Raw genomic sequence first — 16,578 nt, forward strand, 5'->3', positions numbered from 1 at the left:
ATGGGGTTTAATAGGGTTCCTTTAATATACTTGTTCTTTCTTATGTACTTGTTAATAACTATTCATGCCAAATCAAAGTTAGTATCAAGGAAAACATATATTATAAGCATGGATATGACCTTCATGCCTAAAGCCTTTACCAATCATCACAATTGGTATTCCTCCACCATTCACTCCCTCAAAACTCAAATCATGCATCATCAGAATACGATGAGTCTTCACCATCACTTCTATATAGTTATGATCAGGCCATTCATGGTTTTGCTGCTCTTCTTTCTCAAGATGAATTAGAGGCGCTAAAGAAGTCACCGGGTTTTGTCTTGGCTTCTGAAGACAGGACTTTCTAGTTTCAAACGACTCGCACCCCTGAGTTCCTCTCCCTCAATCCTAATACTGGCTTATGGCTAGCTTCAAACCAGGGTGAGGGTGTCATTGACACCGGAATTTTGCCAGAAAGTAAGAGCTTCAATGATGATGGCATGACTAAAAATCCAAAAAGATGGAAGGGAAAGTGTGAGGAAGCGCAAGAGTTTAATGCCTCGTGTAATAAAAAGCTTATAGGTGCTAGGAGCTTTGGCAAGGGTCTGATAGCTAATAAACCAGGCTTCAATATTAGTGTGAGATTTGCAAGAGACATGGTTGGTCATGGAACATTAACTTCATTGTTGCAGGGAATTATGTAAAGGGTGCATTTTTTTTCGGCTATACTTCCGGCACAGCAAGTGGTGTTGCACCACGTGCTAAGTTAGCCATGTACAAGGTCACAGGGAAATCTTCTACCTACGAATCCGATGTTATTGCTGCCATAGACCAAGCCATTACTGATGGTGTGGATGCGATTTCCCTATCTATGGTCTTTCTTAATGAGTCAGTACCTCTAGAAGAAGATAATTTAGCAAAAGCTACATTTACTGCTATGGAGAAAGGTGTGTTGGTTTCTACTGTAGCAGGAAATAGATTCCAAGGTGACCAAAGAATACGGAATGGGTACCCGTGGGTCATGACTGTCACAGCTAGCACCATTGATCGTTGGTTTGCTGGAACTATAGCACTAGGGAATGGGGAAGACATTGTTGGGTGGAGCATTTTCCCTGGTAAGGACTTACTTCAAAATGCAATATTATTCTACCCCAAGATCCTGAGACCGTGTGATAAAATACGGAATGTCCCTAATGGCATTATTGTATGCCGTGATGAATATGCTAAGCTTAAATCTCAAGCGTGGTCATTGCTCGATTCAAATGTGTTAGCAGCTATAATTATCATCGATAATCCTTCAACATATGTAATGGAGGTGCATTTTCTTCCTCTCCCTTGCATTTTGATTAGCTCAGACAATGTTCGGGTTTTGAAGGATTATGTAAAATCTGCCAAGTTACCCATTGCCAACATGACATTCTAACAAACCATGATAGGAGTTAAGCCCGCATCAGTTGTGGCTAGTTATGCACTTAGAGGTCCTTCACCTCACACCCCATGCGTCTTAAAGCCAGATATAATGGCACCCGGGTCACTAATTTTGGGTGCTTGGCCTCCAAATACTCCAGTAGGTGAAATCCAAGGACATAAACAGATATACCAAGATTTTTTGGTTTCATATGGGACATCTTTGGCATGTCCTCATGCTACTGGTGTGGCTGCACTTCTAAAAGGTGCACATCCAGAATGGAGTCCCGCTGCTATAAAGTCTGCTATTATGGACACCGCTGACCATTTAGATAATACCAATAACCCAATTCGAGACAATGGGAATGGTTTGAAAATTGCTCCACCTCTAGCCATGGGGTCAGGTCATATTCGTCCAAATCAAGCACTTGATCCTGGTTTAGTTTATGATGCAACCCCACAAGACTATGTGAGTCTCTTATGCTCCATAAATTTTAATAGTACACAAGTCTTGAATTTCACTGGATCAAACAGCTATAGTTGTTCAAGCCCTTCTTCTGATCTCAACCACCCATCATTTATAGTTCTACTTCGTGAACGTAAGAGAAGGGCATCACCCATCATTCAAAACTATCACAGAATTGTGACCAATGTTGGACAAGATGCTTCAACTTACAAGGTGATGGTGACAGCACCAGAGGGTTCTACGGTTGTGGTTTCACCAGAGAAGCTAATCTTTAGGCAGGGCCGGTCCAAACGTTTTGGAGGCCTAAGATGGAATGTTCAAATGGGGCCTTTATATTATCATTTAAACAATATTAATAATTTTTTTTAAATCTATTCTTTTTACTTTTTGATATATATATTGTGGGTACTTGACTCCACTCTAAGGATTTGTTCGCTTTGGGGAGCCAGTCCCTCCCACACATGTGTGGTAGTGGTACACTAGTGCAAGCTCTAGAAGCATATAAAGCGCTAGTGGGAGGGTTCTCTTTCCGATGTGGGATTCCAGGCCTTGGGGCTGAGACTATGAAACCCTCCTCGGCAACAAATCCTTAGAGTGGAGTCAAGTACCCACAATAAAAGGGGTGTAGTAGTGGTACACTAGTGCAAGCTCCAGAAGCATATAAAGCGCTAGTGGGAGGGTTCTCTTTCCAATGTGGGATTCCAGGCCTTGGGGCTGAGACTATGAAACCCTCCTCGGCTTGCCTGCACTCGGTAAAAGAGGACAAATTCATGAGGGACTGGCTCCCCAAAGCGAACAAATCCTTAGAGTGGAGTCAAGTACCCACATATATATATATATATATATATATTTATTATTATTATAGAAAATGCTAAAGTTATAATAAATTTTAGTACAAACTGATGTTGTAACAGATGTGATCAGTGACGCAAGGTTTACAAAAATGCTAGAGATAATATAAAATTTACAACATGAGAATTACAAAGATATATCACCAATCACAAAAATTCATTCAAAAATGCATTTAATAGTTTGTTAAAGCTCATCTATCATATTCATTGTCACATAAAATTATAAAAGTTATGTAGTAAAATTTATAGTATTTTTAACATTTTCCTATTTGAATTAGTTGTGATTAGTAACACACAATCACAAAAATTCATTCAAAAATGCATTTAATAGTTTGTTAAAGCTCATCTATCATATTCATTGTCACATAAAATTATAAAAGTTATGTAGTAAAATTTATAGTATTTTTAACATTTTCCTATTTGAATTAGTTGTGATTAGTAACACATTTATTTGTAAGACCTATTTATTTAAATTTGTCTTATTTCTATTTCTAGCATTACTTAATTCTTTAGGCATTCTTAATAGTGAAAAAAAAAATGTAAACTAAATTTTTTTTAATATCTCCCACAAAAATTAAAAAAAAAAAAAAAAATTTGCCCCCCAAATTTGGGGGCCTTTCTCTAGTGAGGGGCTCTAGGCAATGGCCTAAGTGGCCTAGGCCTAGGGCCGGCCCCGTCTTTAGGAAGAGAAATGAAAGGAAGTCATATAATCTCACTATAACATATGGAGGGAAAGCAAAATCTTCATTCGGTACACTTGTTTGGGTTGAAGAAAATGGAAATCACAAGGTCAGAAGTCCCATTGTAATATCACCTGATGTCTATAAAACATGCACTGGCCTGTGTTAGTTGTAAATCTAAATTGAAAATGCATGAGCTTATGAATCACTAAATCAAAGTTTTGACTAAGATGGTTTCGCATTGTCAATATCAAGGTAATCAATATCGTAACACTATCAGCCTTATCAATGTAATATATTGTAACCGCTATTAAACTAGTATTGTTACTCTTCTTAAATGTACCAAATTAAATACCTGTTTGTATTAGGAATTTTTGGATTGCTTTGGCCGGCACAATTAAAAAAATAATAATAATTAAAAAATTAAAAATATATATTATAAAACATGTTATTCAAACTAATACGTTGGATTAATGTACTTACACTAATATTAAGCCCAAAATGGTACATTTGTTTGAGTAGAAACCACATTTTATATACTTTCGGTCTCTTTATTATATTTCAAGTTATAAACTCCTTAAAAGCTGAATTGGAATCTCTTGCCCTTTTTGGTCACTTAATCGCTGATGCTAAACTTTTTACAAAATCCTTTATCTTTATTAATTTTTCTTGTATACGTCAATTTGCCAATTTTGTAGCTAATAACCTTGCTAGACATACTAGAAATGTCACAGTTTTATTGGTGTGGATTGATGATATTTCTCCACACATCAATATTGTATTTCAAACTGATTTGGCTTTCCTTTAATGAAATTTGCAGCATCTTTCTATTAAAAAAAAGTTAAAGTGATCCATCTACTTGAAGTGAATATTTGACTTCAGGGATATGGGTTTGGGGCTCGAAATTGCCCAACTTAATAGGACTTTTTGAGAAATGCACAACTTAACAATGAAAACAAGGAAAATCCTAAATTATCGTACCTAAATTACCAAGCCTACTTGAATTAAGACAAATTGCAAGAAAAGCAAACAACGTACTTAGCAAGATTAACTCCTAATCTATAATATATCTAAAAGCTGAAGCGTAGTATTCATTATTGCTACGCTCCTGGTGAGCCACATCAACAGCCAATTATCCACTCATTTTCAACATTCTCTCTCTTATTTTTAAGTTTTTTTTTTCTTATTAATTTTCCAACTTATTGTATACTTTTTCTAATTTTTTCCCTCCCTTTTACCTTTTCATTTCTCCACTACTATTTACCTTAATATCACTTTTCCTCTATCTCTTTATCTTTCTTAATTTTTTGCTTTTCTAATTCCCCTCCTCTTACTATAAATTTACAATTAGCTTTTCCATTCTATTCATAATTTTTTCAAACACAAAAGGTTATTTCTCTCCCTCAAATTTTTTTTTTTGGTGGATTTTATTATATTTTTCTTGCATCTCTACTTTAGGTTGATGAATTTGTGTATTATTTGGAACTCTACTTTGAGTTGGTGTGATTAAGTTTTGTGTTTTTAATTTGTTATCTTTTTGATTTCATTGATGTTGTCATATTGCAGTATAAAGATAGTATATAAGAATATTATGTTATTTTATTATATAACATGACTTGGATAATTTGGTGTTTATTACTATATTTTTTATTTTTACATTTTTTCTTCTCATATTAATTTTTATAAATTTCTTATTATTCTCTCTCACATTCTCTTTTGAAAAAGTGGTTATTCTCTTTCTCTTGATTTTTTATTCTTTCTTGCAACTCTACTTTATATTAATGAATCATTGTGATTTTTAAAACTCTATTTTTTGTTTATACATTTTGGTGTTGTATTTTTTTAGTTCCCCATCACAAGTACTCTCTCTCTCTCTCTCTCTCTCTCTCTCTCTCTCTCTCTCCAATAAAATTTAGAGAATAAATTATACATATTCATTATAAGTTTGATAAGAGCTTTAATTATCATGATAATCTCTTTTAAGAGAATGAATAATTTATTTAAATAAAAATTATACATACATACATATATGTATGCATATATTTATTTATATTGCTTAAATGTATAATAAACCTCATGCATTTTTTTTTGAGTACACAGTAATACTTACTAGAACACACATGAAAATAGTAATACTAGTGTTTTAAACAAAGTTTATAATACATTATATAATCAGAGTACAACTATAAAAGGGTCTAACCTTTATAGTTGTAGATTAGAGTTATAAACAACGGACACTAGACACACACACAACTGATGTGGGATAAACATCTCCCTTTATTTTTTGAGTAAAAAGCAATACTTATTAACACTAAACAGTAATACCTCATGCAATTCATTTAAAAGTAGCGACATTAAAACAAATGAATAACTGCCCTAAAGATTACATTTGTATATTCATAGGTTTTATGTTTAGAAATACTTTAACTTAAATTTAGCCATATTGAAATGGATGAAATGCTACATTAATATGGTTCAACAAAAGCGTAACAATAATAAATGTTATGCTCAAGATTTTTTATATTATGAGTTTGAGATTTATATATACATTTTTTAATAAATTTGGATTTAGATTAGGTGCTTTCAACCCAAACATATCTTTTCCCATTATGTAAGTGCACAAAAATAGGTCGAAGTGGATCAAAATGAACTGAAGTGATCCGAATTGGACCAAATAGAACATAGTGGACCAAATAAGAACAAATGTACCGAAAAGGACCAATGTGGATAGAATGGGACCAAATTGGACCGAAGTAGACAGACTGGACCGAACAGACGGAATAGAACCACTGTGGACTGAATAGGACCGAAAAGGTGATTTGGTTCGGAAATGGTTTCAGTGGCCTTAACAGATTAAGCAATGGATACCCATGGGTCATGACTGTCACTGCAGGTACCATTGATCGTTGGTTTGCTGGAACTATAACACTAGGGATTGAGGAAGACATTGTTGGGTGGAGCATTTTTCCTGGTAAGGTCTTACTTCAAAATGCACCATTAGTATACCCTATGATCCTGAAATCGTGTGATAAAATACGGAATGTCCCTAATAGCATTATTGTATGTCTTGGCGAGTATGCCCGTCTTGAATCTCAAGCACGGTTTGTGGCCAGATCAAATGTGTTGGGAGCTATAATTATCCTCGATAATCCTATAACAACTGCAATGGAGGATAGGAATTATTTTCTGTGTCCTTGCATTTTGATTAGCCTAGACAATGCAAGAGTTTTGAAGCAATACATAAAATCTACTGATAAGCCTGTGGCCAACTTGACATTCCAACAAATCATGATGGGAATTAAGCTCGCACCAGTTGTGGCTAGTTATATACTTAAGGGTCCCTCACCTCACATCCCATGCATCTTAAAGCCAGATATAATGGCACCCGGCCCACTAATTTTGGGTGCTTGGCCTCCAATTATTCCAGTTGGTGAAATCCGAGGACGTAAACAGTTATACCGTGATTTTACAGTTTCATATGGGACATCTTTGGCATGTCCTCATGCTACTGGTGTGGCTGCACTTCTAAAAGGTGTACATCCAGAATGGAGTCCTGCTGCTATAAAGTCTGCTATTATGACCACTGCTGACCATTTAGATAATACCAACAGCCCAATTCGAGACAGTGGGAATGGTTTGCAAATTGCTTCACCTCTAGCCATGGGGTCAGGTCATATTCGTCCAAATCAAGCACTTGATCCTGGTTTAGTTTATGATGCAACCCCACAAGATTACGTGAATCTCTTATGCTCCATGAATTTTAACAGTGCACAAATTTTGAATTTCATTGGATCAAACAGTTATAGTTGTTCGAGCCCTTCTTCTGATCTCAATTACCCATCATATATAGTTCTACTCCGTAAGAAAAGGGCATCTTCAATCATTCAAAACTTTCAAAGAACTGTAACCAATGTTGGACAAGATGTTTCAACTTACAAGGCAATGGTGACAGCACCAGAGGGTTCTACAGTTATGGTTTCACCAGAGAAACTAATCATTAGGAAGAGAAATGAAAAGAAATCATATAATTACGCTATAACATATGAAGGGAAAGAACAATCTTCATTCGGCACACTCGTTTGGGTTGAAGAAAATGGAAATCACAAGGTTAGAAGTCCTATTGTAATAACACTTGATGTCTATAAAACAAGCACTGGCTTGAGTTGAATGTAAATCTAAATTGAAAATGCATGTACGAATGTATCAGTAAATTGATCATATATAAATCCTGACTAGGATGCTTTTTGTATTGTCAATATATGTATAATTCGTGCCAGCCTACTAAGGAATGAATGTAAGTGCCATTGTGGTTGATGAGCGTTTGACTAGACTTTGGGCTAGTTTTTGGTTACAAAGCACCATGTGCAAGTCATAAGCTAGCACTTTGTAATGCTGTATTTTATTTTCCTTAAATTCATTAATCCGGTTCTGCATCCCAACCATTACTTTAATTTCGGGAACCAGTTCATTCGTTCCTTTTGAAAATAATAATAATAATAATAATAAGAAAAAGAAGAAGAAGAAGAAGAAGAAAGAAGAAAGAAGAAAGTTGTGTACTTTCTTTTTAGTCTTCTACGTAAATTATTCATTCAACTATATGAAACAGATTGATAGTACCATGATCTACTATGTAACAGTTTAGAATGGAGGATTTCTATACCATACCCGAATTCATCAACTACTTTTGAGTACAGCCCAAAGAGGACTACCATGATGATGTACTGGACCACCCAAAATTTTGAAGAAGGATCAACGCACATTAATACCTTTCACATCATGGAATCTCAAAGTTACATTTTTGACAACCCTGATTACATCCTGATAATTTTTAAATTTTGTTTCGATCTCCTAAATCCACATTTTGCTTCTTTCCTTGCACAAGCAATATGGTGTGGTTGACGACACTATCTTAACTACAAACAACAACCAACAATAACAAAGCATCAGTACCGAAAATTGTGTGTTTAGGTTCAGATTCTCAACATGCTAATCAGGGGCAGCCAGATGCATTATTTTCCGTCTTTATATCCCATCCAAAATTATACTTTCTATTGGTGCTTTTATTGATAGACCAATATAGTTGGTCTTAAAGCTATCTAGTAAAAATTTTCCTTTTGACTTTAAAGGAAAAAAAATAAAAACTGATAAACGGCATCAATACATAGAAAAGGATTTTGTTCAGATTGCAACAATTCCAAACCAACTAAAACTAACACAGATGAAGGAAAATACGCATCATAGTCACCCATAATATATAAAAACTGATAAACGGCATCAATACATAGAAAAGGATTTTGTTCAGATTGCAACAACTCCAAACCAACTAAAACTAACACAGATGAAGGAAAATACGCAGCATAATCACACATAATATTCTATTATACAAATCTAACGAGTCAGTAAGGCGCACAAACACAAAAGCACAAAGTCACAAACACAAAAGCCAAGTTCATATCAAAGGCTTCAAACTTAGGATGTCCCCTCCCAAATAGAATTCATTCACTCACTCCCAGAAGCTTTTTGATGTCATGCTGCAGTAAGGTCACAAAGCAAGAAGAATTACATCACTTTGATAGAATAAAGATGATCTTTTGCTATAAAAGAACAATTAGGCAGAATAAGCCAACTGAACTTTGAGAATCAAACATAAACTGCAAACTGGGTTTTACCTCAATGGTAAGAGGAGAAGTTGTGGGATAATAACGATCAACAGCTTGCCCATCCTTGTCAACTAGAAACTTGGCAAAGTTCCATTGGATATCATCCCCGATTATCCCCCATTTTCCAGACTTCAAGAACTTGTACACTGGAGCAGTATTCTCACCATTCACTTCAATCTAAAACAAGTAAAGAGCAATATATCTCACAGATCATGATAACTAAAATGCTGCAAACCTTACAGGAATAGCCAGAGGGAAGAAGAGCAGAAGGTCATGTAAATTTTTTCAAATGTCTTACTGTTGAAGAAATTATATACAACAACACAAGGAGGAAATAAAAAACATACCATTAGATATAATGATATACTACTAGTACAATTTAGAAGATATGAAATTAATTTAACTTAAAATAAGTTTGAAGTGTGTTTTCACCCTTTGTTGCTTTTTTAACAGAGAGAAAAATGACTCAGTTATTTTTGATGAATTTCTCATCTGGGTGCAGAATATCCTGTCCTTTTTAGTGGCATACAGAAAATTCAGCAGCCCACTATTGTTTGAATGGAATAAGAGGGAAGACAAGAAAGAAATACAAGGGCAGGAGTGCTAAATGACACTAGGGTATTTAGCAGCGCAATGCTGTTTGCACAACAATTATTAGATCACCCAATGCGACCCAAGATGCAATTGTTGATGCGGTTTCTTTAAGATGTCTCTTATAGATAACTTTATCATGTAAATGCAAACACAAATAAAATTTTATTGTAATCTTAAAATACCAAGCACACCAAAACCATTCTATTTTGTTCACCATCAGAGGCCAAAGGGAATGAAAATTTGGAAAATAAAAGGGAAAAAAAAATCCTATATTTGTAGTGACCTAAGAAGGTGTGTAATAAGGAGGCAGCTATTAGGGCATAAATGCAACGTAATTCTACTATTCTGAGATCTACCTTGTCAAAGATAGGAAATTCCGATTTGAAGCGAGTGCAGACAAACTCCACAATCTGATCATTGCTTCCTGGTTCCTCCTCACCAAACTGATTGCAAGGAAATGCCAGTATCTCCAGTCCTGCATCAAGCCCCAGGACATGATACAGAAAATAATGAAAATAGTATAATGTCAACGTGAGCTCCCAAACTATTCTTAATGCCTGATTTATAAATGCTGTACACATTGTGTGTATCAGTGATTTCCTGATACCACACAGACACAAGATTCAGACATGTGTGCACATGCAATTGTTCTCAGAGAACAAGGAAGAGATAAGGAAGGACACAGGATCCACATGTAAGAAAACAACGTTTGTAAGCCCAAGAATGTCATTTTTTAGACTACTTTATAAATGTAATGGTTCTTGAAACGACAGGCAAGAAACTACAAAGCAATTATGCAAAGGTTAGAATTCCAAACCTTGTTCTTTATACTTTTCATATAGTTGATTCAACTCTGTGTAATTTGAGTTGGTCATGCCACTGCATGAATAGACAAGCAAGCAATAAATAGATCTTTTTAATAGTGAAAAAAGAATACTCTGGATGCTTAGTTTTGCATAGTAAGGGAAAATTCTCAGGAATAAGATCAGCTCCGATCCCAAATAGTAGAAAACAACTTACTTCAACTATATCTATAATTTCTTAGGGTAATTAGGTTTGTAATAACTATAAAGAAGAAAAAAATGAAGCAGTTGCATAATACCATTTGGAGGCAACATTGACTATCAGGAGGACCTTTCCCTTGTAAGTGCTAAGATCTACATCATTTCCCTTAGCATCCTGCAAAGTGGAAGCAAGCATTAGCATACAACTCTTAAATATAATGAAATAACTAATAGGAATCATATCTAAACTTTTAGGGCAAAGCAATTCCACCTTAGGGGCGTGAGATTTAGTACAGATATATACCAAGTAGATATCAATGCAACAAGCATTTTAAGATTGTAAATGATAATTTCGGTAAGATCCTTCTTATGATTCTCAGCCTTGAAGCCTTAAAAATGATATTAGGAATTTTTTTTTGGCTTTAATGAAGCAAAAGAGACCTATATGTACCTCACCACCGTGGAATATTTACATCAGACACAAAATATTTTATTTTAATTCATTTTTCTTAAATTCATTAGTCTTGTTCTTCATCCCTTCAACCATTACTATTGGGTACTTTTCTATTCATCTGTTTCAAGGAATATGATAAGAAAAAAGAAACTCGTGTATTTTATTTTTCTTCTTTCGTAAGGAAATTATTCATGCACCTATATGGAATAAAAGGATAATATTATTGTTTTGGACAATGATCAAAAGCCCAAGACACAAAAATGGAAATAATTTGATTACCATGCTCCCAATTTGAGCAGAGGGTAACCATTTCAACCACCTCTCTTTCTTTCTTGTGCTTCTCAAGAGTCTTATTTCCATTCCTAAGTTGCATCTGTTTCTACTAAATATTCTATGTAATCCAAAAAATATAAACTTATATGTATGTGGTAAGAAAGCTGCTCAAAGAATTTCCCTAGGATATGTTGCTTTTACTCAAGGTATTTAAGCATTGTATATAAACCTAAAGTACCGGTTCTTCTTGAATTTGAGATGAAACCAGATGGTTATAAACTAGCACACTCACTTTCTAAGTTTCTTTTTCTATTTTTGCTTAAAAAAGGTTCATTATATTGCACAAAGGAGGTTATTAGAAGAATCAGCCACGGAAGCACTGTCAAGGGTTAGAGGAAATTGGGCTGGTTCCACCCATCCAGAGTGCATAGTCTTTGTTTCCCATTGACTGAGCTCATGAGCAGTTGAGTTTGCAGACCTGCTAAGTCTATTAAACAAACAAGATTCAAAATTCAACATTAACTTCTATATGTCTTTAATTAATAAAGAGATGTTCCAGTTTGAGATCATGTCTTCTTCAAATCGGATCCATAACTAGGCTTGCATCACCCACTACAAAAATTTGCTGACACTTCATTGATGATGCCATTTGAAATGTCCACACTCACCTCCTAAGCTACTCTTTAGTGCTTTCCCCTCATTGCCTCAATCATTATAGAATGCAACACAAGGGTTTTGTAGACAATCCATACACCCCACAAAATCCAATTGATTTTCTTATTTAATCCCGACAGAATCCCAACTCTATCAAATATGTGCCAGTTATATTAATTTGTAACGTTCACCCACATCATCTTGATTCTCTGCTCATTATGCTTTTCCTATGTAAGCAAACAAAACACCAAACCATGGGAAGCTGTTACAATTTAGTGGAAAAGCATATGAGGGATATTGTAAATGTAATTAAGTTAGGTAAAAGTTTATGTAAGGAGCTGCTTGAAGTTGTTGAAGTTCAAGAAGCTAGCTCGAGCAAAATCAGGCTTCACTCCAGAGATCATTAAGACAAAAATTTTGCAAGACTCACCCTTGACCCTCGCTTGAGCGAGATTACGGATTCACCAATCCTAGTTCTACTCAGGGACAGTTTTAACCAAGCCTTTTGCCTACCTTTAAATACTCATTGATGAACAAATTTCAAGATAAGAAGGCGTCTGTATCAAGAACCTAAAAGAGTGCCTTGTTTCTTGAGCTAAAAAGAGAAACCCCTTCTGAAACTTTTACATCTTGGCATGCCAAAATTGATTTCCATTAAAATCACAGTGGTTGTTACCCCTTGACAGTGAGCTCATTGTTGTTTCCCTCTGAAGAGGTTTTTGGAATATCAGAGTTTTGGTTTTGAGTTTTTTCGTGGAGGAAAGCTTCGTAGAAGAATTTCCAAGTTTTAGAGTCCCTATCTTTTGTTGAGGTTGCATAGAGAGTCTACTTACAAAAGTTTAAACTATTGTAATTGCTTCTTCTATAATGAAAGTTCCTAAGGGATTGCTTATCCCAGGAGTGTTTTTTCCTATGAAGAGTTCTTTACAGGTTTTCCACTTCATCACCAAAACTATCTGTGCTTTTTATTGATTTATATATCTTTATTGTGTTTGGATTGTGGTGACATGCTTGAATTGATCTTGTCTTTGGTTGCACTATCTATTTGATTGCTAACTCTGGACTAAAGCAATATTTTCAGAAGCTTCTGGTAAACATGCTACAACAAAATACTCAATATCCAAAATTCTTATATGGGTTGGTAGCTTTTAACATTTATATAATGCTTTAGAGACCGGTTGATCATTTAAAGTGTAAAGGGACCACTCATGTTACAATTTGGTCTAAACCACTGGTCATCTTCCTCAAAGAAGGGCAATAAGATGTATTAATTATTACTAATTCAGTACTTTGTACATGATAAACCAACCATTGTAAACACAATGACGCATTAGAGTCGTTTGATTGGAGGGGGTGAAAAATTGGAAAAGGCTTTAATTTATCTCATTTTTGTTGTTTGATTGAATGAAAAATGGAGAGAGAAAAAAAGTAAATTTGTATAAATTTACTTATACACTTGTTTGTGTTAAAAAATAATGGCTAATTAAAACAAAAAAGTAACAAAAAAAATCAACCAATTTATTAAAAAATAAAAATTATGTTAAAAAAAAGAAAAAAACGAAATGAAAAGAACTGGACATGGACATTTTTGTCCATTAATCAGCCCATTTTTTCCATTTAGTTTTTTTTTTTTTCATTTTAGGAGAACTTTTTAGTGGGCCCAGGTTTCTTCCGGCCCTACTGTTTTTTCCCTTTCTCTCCGTCCAACCAGACACGCACCAAAAAATATTTCTATTTCATTTTTTTTTCTAAAGTTTTTCATCCACCTTCTTTCATCCCAAACAAACACACCCGTAGGAAATCCAAGACAGAAAAAAGAATACCCATGTTAAAAAAATGAACTTTTATATCTTACAATCACAGAAACTGAGCTAAAATGATAGTAACAAAGCAAAATCTGTACAAGCAAGGAACTTATCAAAAAAGATTAAAAGGCACACATATTAATGCAAGAGACTAACCTTGACAGTGAAGTTGTAAATCGATTGTTGCTCCTTTGCTGGTTGGCTTGCCATCCTATGATCTTTTCTTTTCTGAACAAGAAAAATAAGAACGACACAAATGACAGAACAACACAAAGCAACAACTTTGGGGAGCAGAGAGATATTAATGAAGCATGCTTTTTGACTTTTCCTGCTTTCAAGCACTACTCTTCTGACACGTGTAAAATCATTCTCTCTCTCTCTCCTGGATAATGATGTTTTTTCTCCTGGATAATGATGTTAGGGAGATTATTAATGCCCTTTTTTTTTTTCAGTAGATTAATGCCCTTAACTTTTAGTTAATGCTGGCTATGTCTATGATATTTCAAAACGGTTCAATTTGGTCTTTAATTACCAGAATTAGGATCAAATTGGTCAATTTTAAAATATCTTAAACTTGGTCAGTGCAAACTCTAAAGGGGATGTGATGTACATTATAATAATATGATATTAAAATTTTTTATTTGTTTTATTTTCTAACAATACTATAATTTAAAATTATAAAATATATCGCATCATCTTAATTTTATCACCTTCCTAAATAATATTATATAATATTATTGTATTGAGATTACATTAATGTAAGATTACAATAACATAATATTATGACATAACGTAATATTATGGTAAACCCTAAGGGTATTCACTGCATTTTAGTTTTACCAAATACAATTATTGTAGGGGGGAAAGCCCAGCCATACGTAGTGGGCTTAAAGCCCAAGGTGAAGATTATTGTATGTCCGAAGAGGCTAAAATTGTCGAGAGGTACTTCGCGTGAAAGAAGTATACATAGGGACGAAGAAACTCTGTCCAAAGAGAGCATCAGTGTTCCAAAGAGATGATTATCCTCGGATGAAAAGATTTTGGGGTCATGTAAATACCTGGGGGGTTCGAATGAGTTTACTAGTGACTTCAGCAATCTAGATAAACTTTAGACACACCTGGAGATAAGAGGAACAGAGAAATATCTAAAAGGAAAAGCTGCCACCACCGTATTAAATGCACTGCAGCAACTTTTCTGGCCGCATTTATGTGGAAAAAACTTCTGAACAATATAATTTCAGCTACCGCCACTCACGAAAAGCTGAGGGAGATATATGACATGACATGCACTCAAGTAGGGAGCTAGATGAAGAACAAGTGGACGATGGGGATGATGGGGGAGGAGGCTATATAAAGGAGAAGGAGAAAAAAGAAAAAGGGGGGGTCTAACTGTAACTCTAAGAATTGTAACCTGTATTCAATTTATCATAAGTCTCTTCGGACTTGAACTTACTTGATTTTTACGTGTATTTTCATGCTGATTTATACTGGGACATTGTGATCAACCGTTATAAGCTCCACAGTCAACCTAGCTCTATCACCCACACTCTACAAATTTATTGTTTTTGGAGCTTGGGCCACAAATTCTAACCCTACAATTATAATATAAAATTGAGAAGTTTAAAATTAAATTAAATTAAACAAATAAAATTGATGTTTTCTCTGGTAATTGGTAAATTTAAAAGGCTTTCAATTTAGGGCCAAAATGGCCATATATCACTAATTTACTACTATTTGCGAAATATTTAACAATGTACCACTTTTTTGAAACTCGATTTTCACAAAATCGAGTCTTAAAAAAGTGGTAAATTGCTAAATATTTCGCAAACAATAATAAATTGCAAGATATTTTCAAAAAAAGTGGTATTTAGTCCCTATTACAGTTTTTAAAGCATGTGTTTCAATATTACCTTTTTATTGTGCGAATCATCTTGAGCCACGAAGAGGAATTGAGTGAGCTTTGATAATCATTCCACAGATAGTACTACAATTCAGAATTGTCAAACAATAAATCAAGAGGAGATATGGAATAGAAGATGAACCTGATTTTCTATGTGAAAGTCTCTAAACAATGATAAGAGTTTCTTGTGCTGTTTGAATTTATTAATGATCATAACCCCATGCGATTTTTTCCAGTCAAAACTAATGAAAACCATTGAGGTGACAAATGAATGTCTGATAAGTCAAGTTATTATTATACCTAATATTAATAAAAATATTTTCTAATTCGCAGAAATCACCGCATCAACAGTTCAACACTTCTTGCTGTTTGGTGGCTAAGAAGTGAAGGAAAGGAAAAGAAAGAACAATATGTTTAGAATATATAACGTTATCATTTTGTGTGAATTTTTTAGCTAATTGGATGCTATTATACTTTTTTTTGGGGGCCAACTGAGCTATAATTATGTTAGTTTTTAGTTTTTTGATAAATGATATAACTTTATTAAATAAAAAAAGTAACCCAAGCATAAAGGGGAATACTATGTGTACAACACAATCAAGTTCTCAAGTTACAATCTTCTCAAAAAAAAAAAAAATAAATAAATAAATAAAAGTTCTCAAGTTACAATGATCAATTAGATCTGAGATAGAAGTAAAAGAAAATGAAGCCTGTGGTGGATGGTATATTAGCTCATGATAAAGCTAATTTGTTTTGTAACGGAATAGTTAATTCCTAGTTTAATGCATTTTTCATGGTTTACCAAAAAATAAAAAATGAAGCCAAAGCTAGAATCCAATCAAGCAAATATT

General features: G+C 34.3%; 2 protein-coding genes and 1 pseudogene across 2 annotated transcripts; 2 read left to right on the plus strand and 1 right to left on the minus strand.

Annotated features, from left to right (window-relative positions):
* Positions 1 to 3,657, plus strand: LOC112038152 (subtilisin-like protease SBT3; annotated as a pseudogene).
* A 2,603-nt stretch (positions 3,658 to 6,260) lies between these two features.
* On the plus strand, positions 6,261 to 7,550 carry LOC112036440 (subtilisin-like protease SBT3). Its single transcript, XM_024069234.2, has one exon. It carries the CDS (start codon positions 6,261 to 6,263, stop codon positions 7,548 to 7,550), a length of 1,290 nt encoding a protein of 429 aa, XP_023925002.2.
* A 1,052-nt stretch (positions 7,551 to 8,602) lies between these two features.
* Positions 8,603 to 14,258, minus strand: LOC112036445 (probable glutathione peroxidase 8). Its single transcript, XM_065765164.1, has 6 exons — positions 13,984 to 14,258; positions 10,740 to 10,816; positions 10,455 to 10,516; positions 9,994 to 10,112; positions 9,053 to 9,220; positions 8,603 to 8,914 (listed from the first exon to the last, which is right to left on the minus strand). The coding sequence occupies exons 1-6, from the start codon at positions 14,035 to 14,037 to the stop codon at positions 8,879 to 8,881; spliced, it is 516 nt and encodes a 171-aa protein (XP_065621236.1). The 5' UTR covers positions 14,038 to 14,258; the 3' UTR covers positions 8,603 to 8,878.
* Positions 14,259 to 16,578: the final 2,320 nt, after the last annotated feature.

Source organism: Quercus suber, unplaced genomic scaffold (genome assembly GCF_002906115.3).
Source record: "Quercus suber isolate HL8 unplaced genomic scaffold, Cork oak 2.0 scaffold_23, whole genome shotgun sequence".
NCBI lineage: Eukaryota > Viridiplantae > Streptophyta > Magnoliopsida > Fagales > Fagaceae > Quercus > Quercus suber.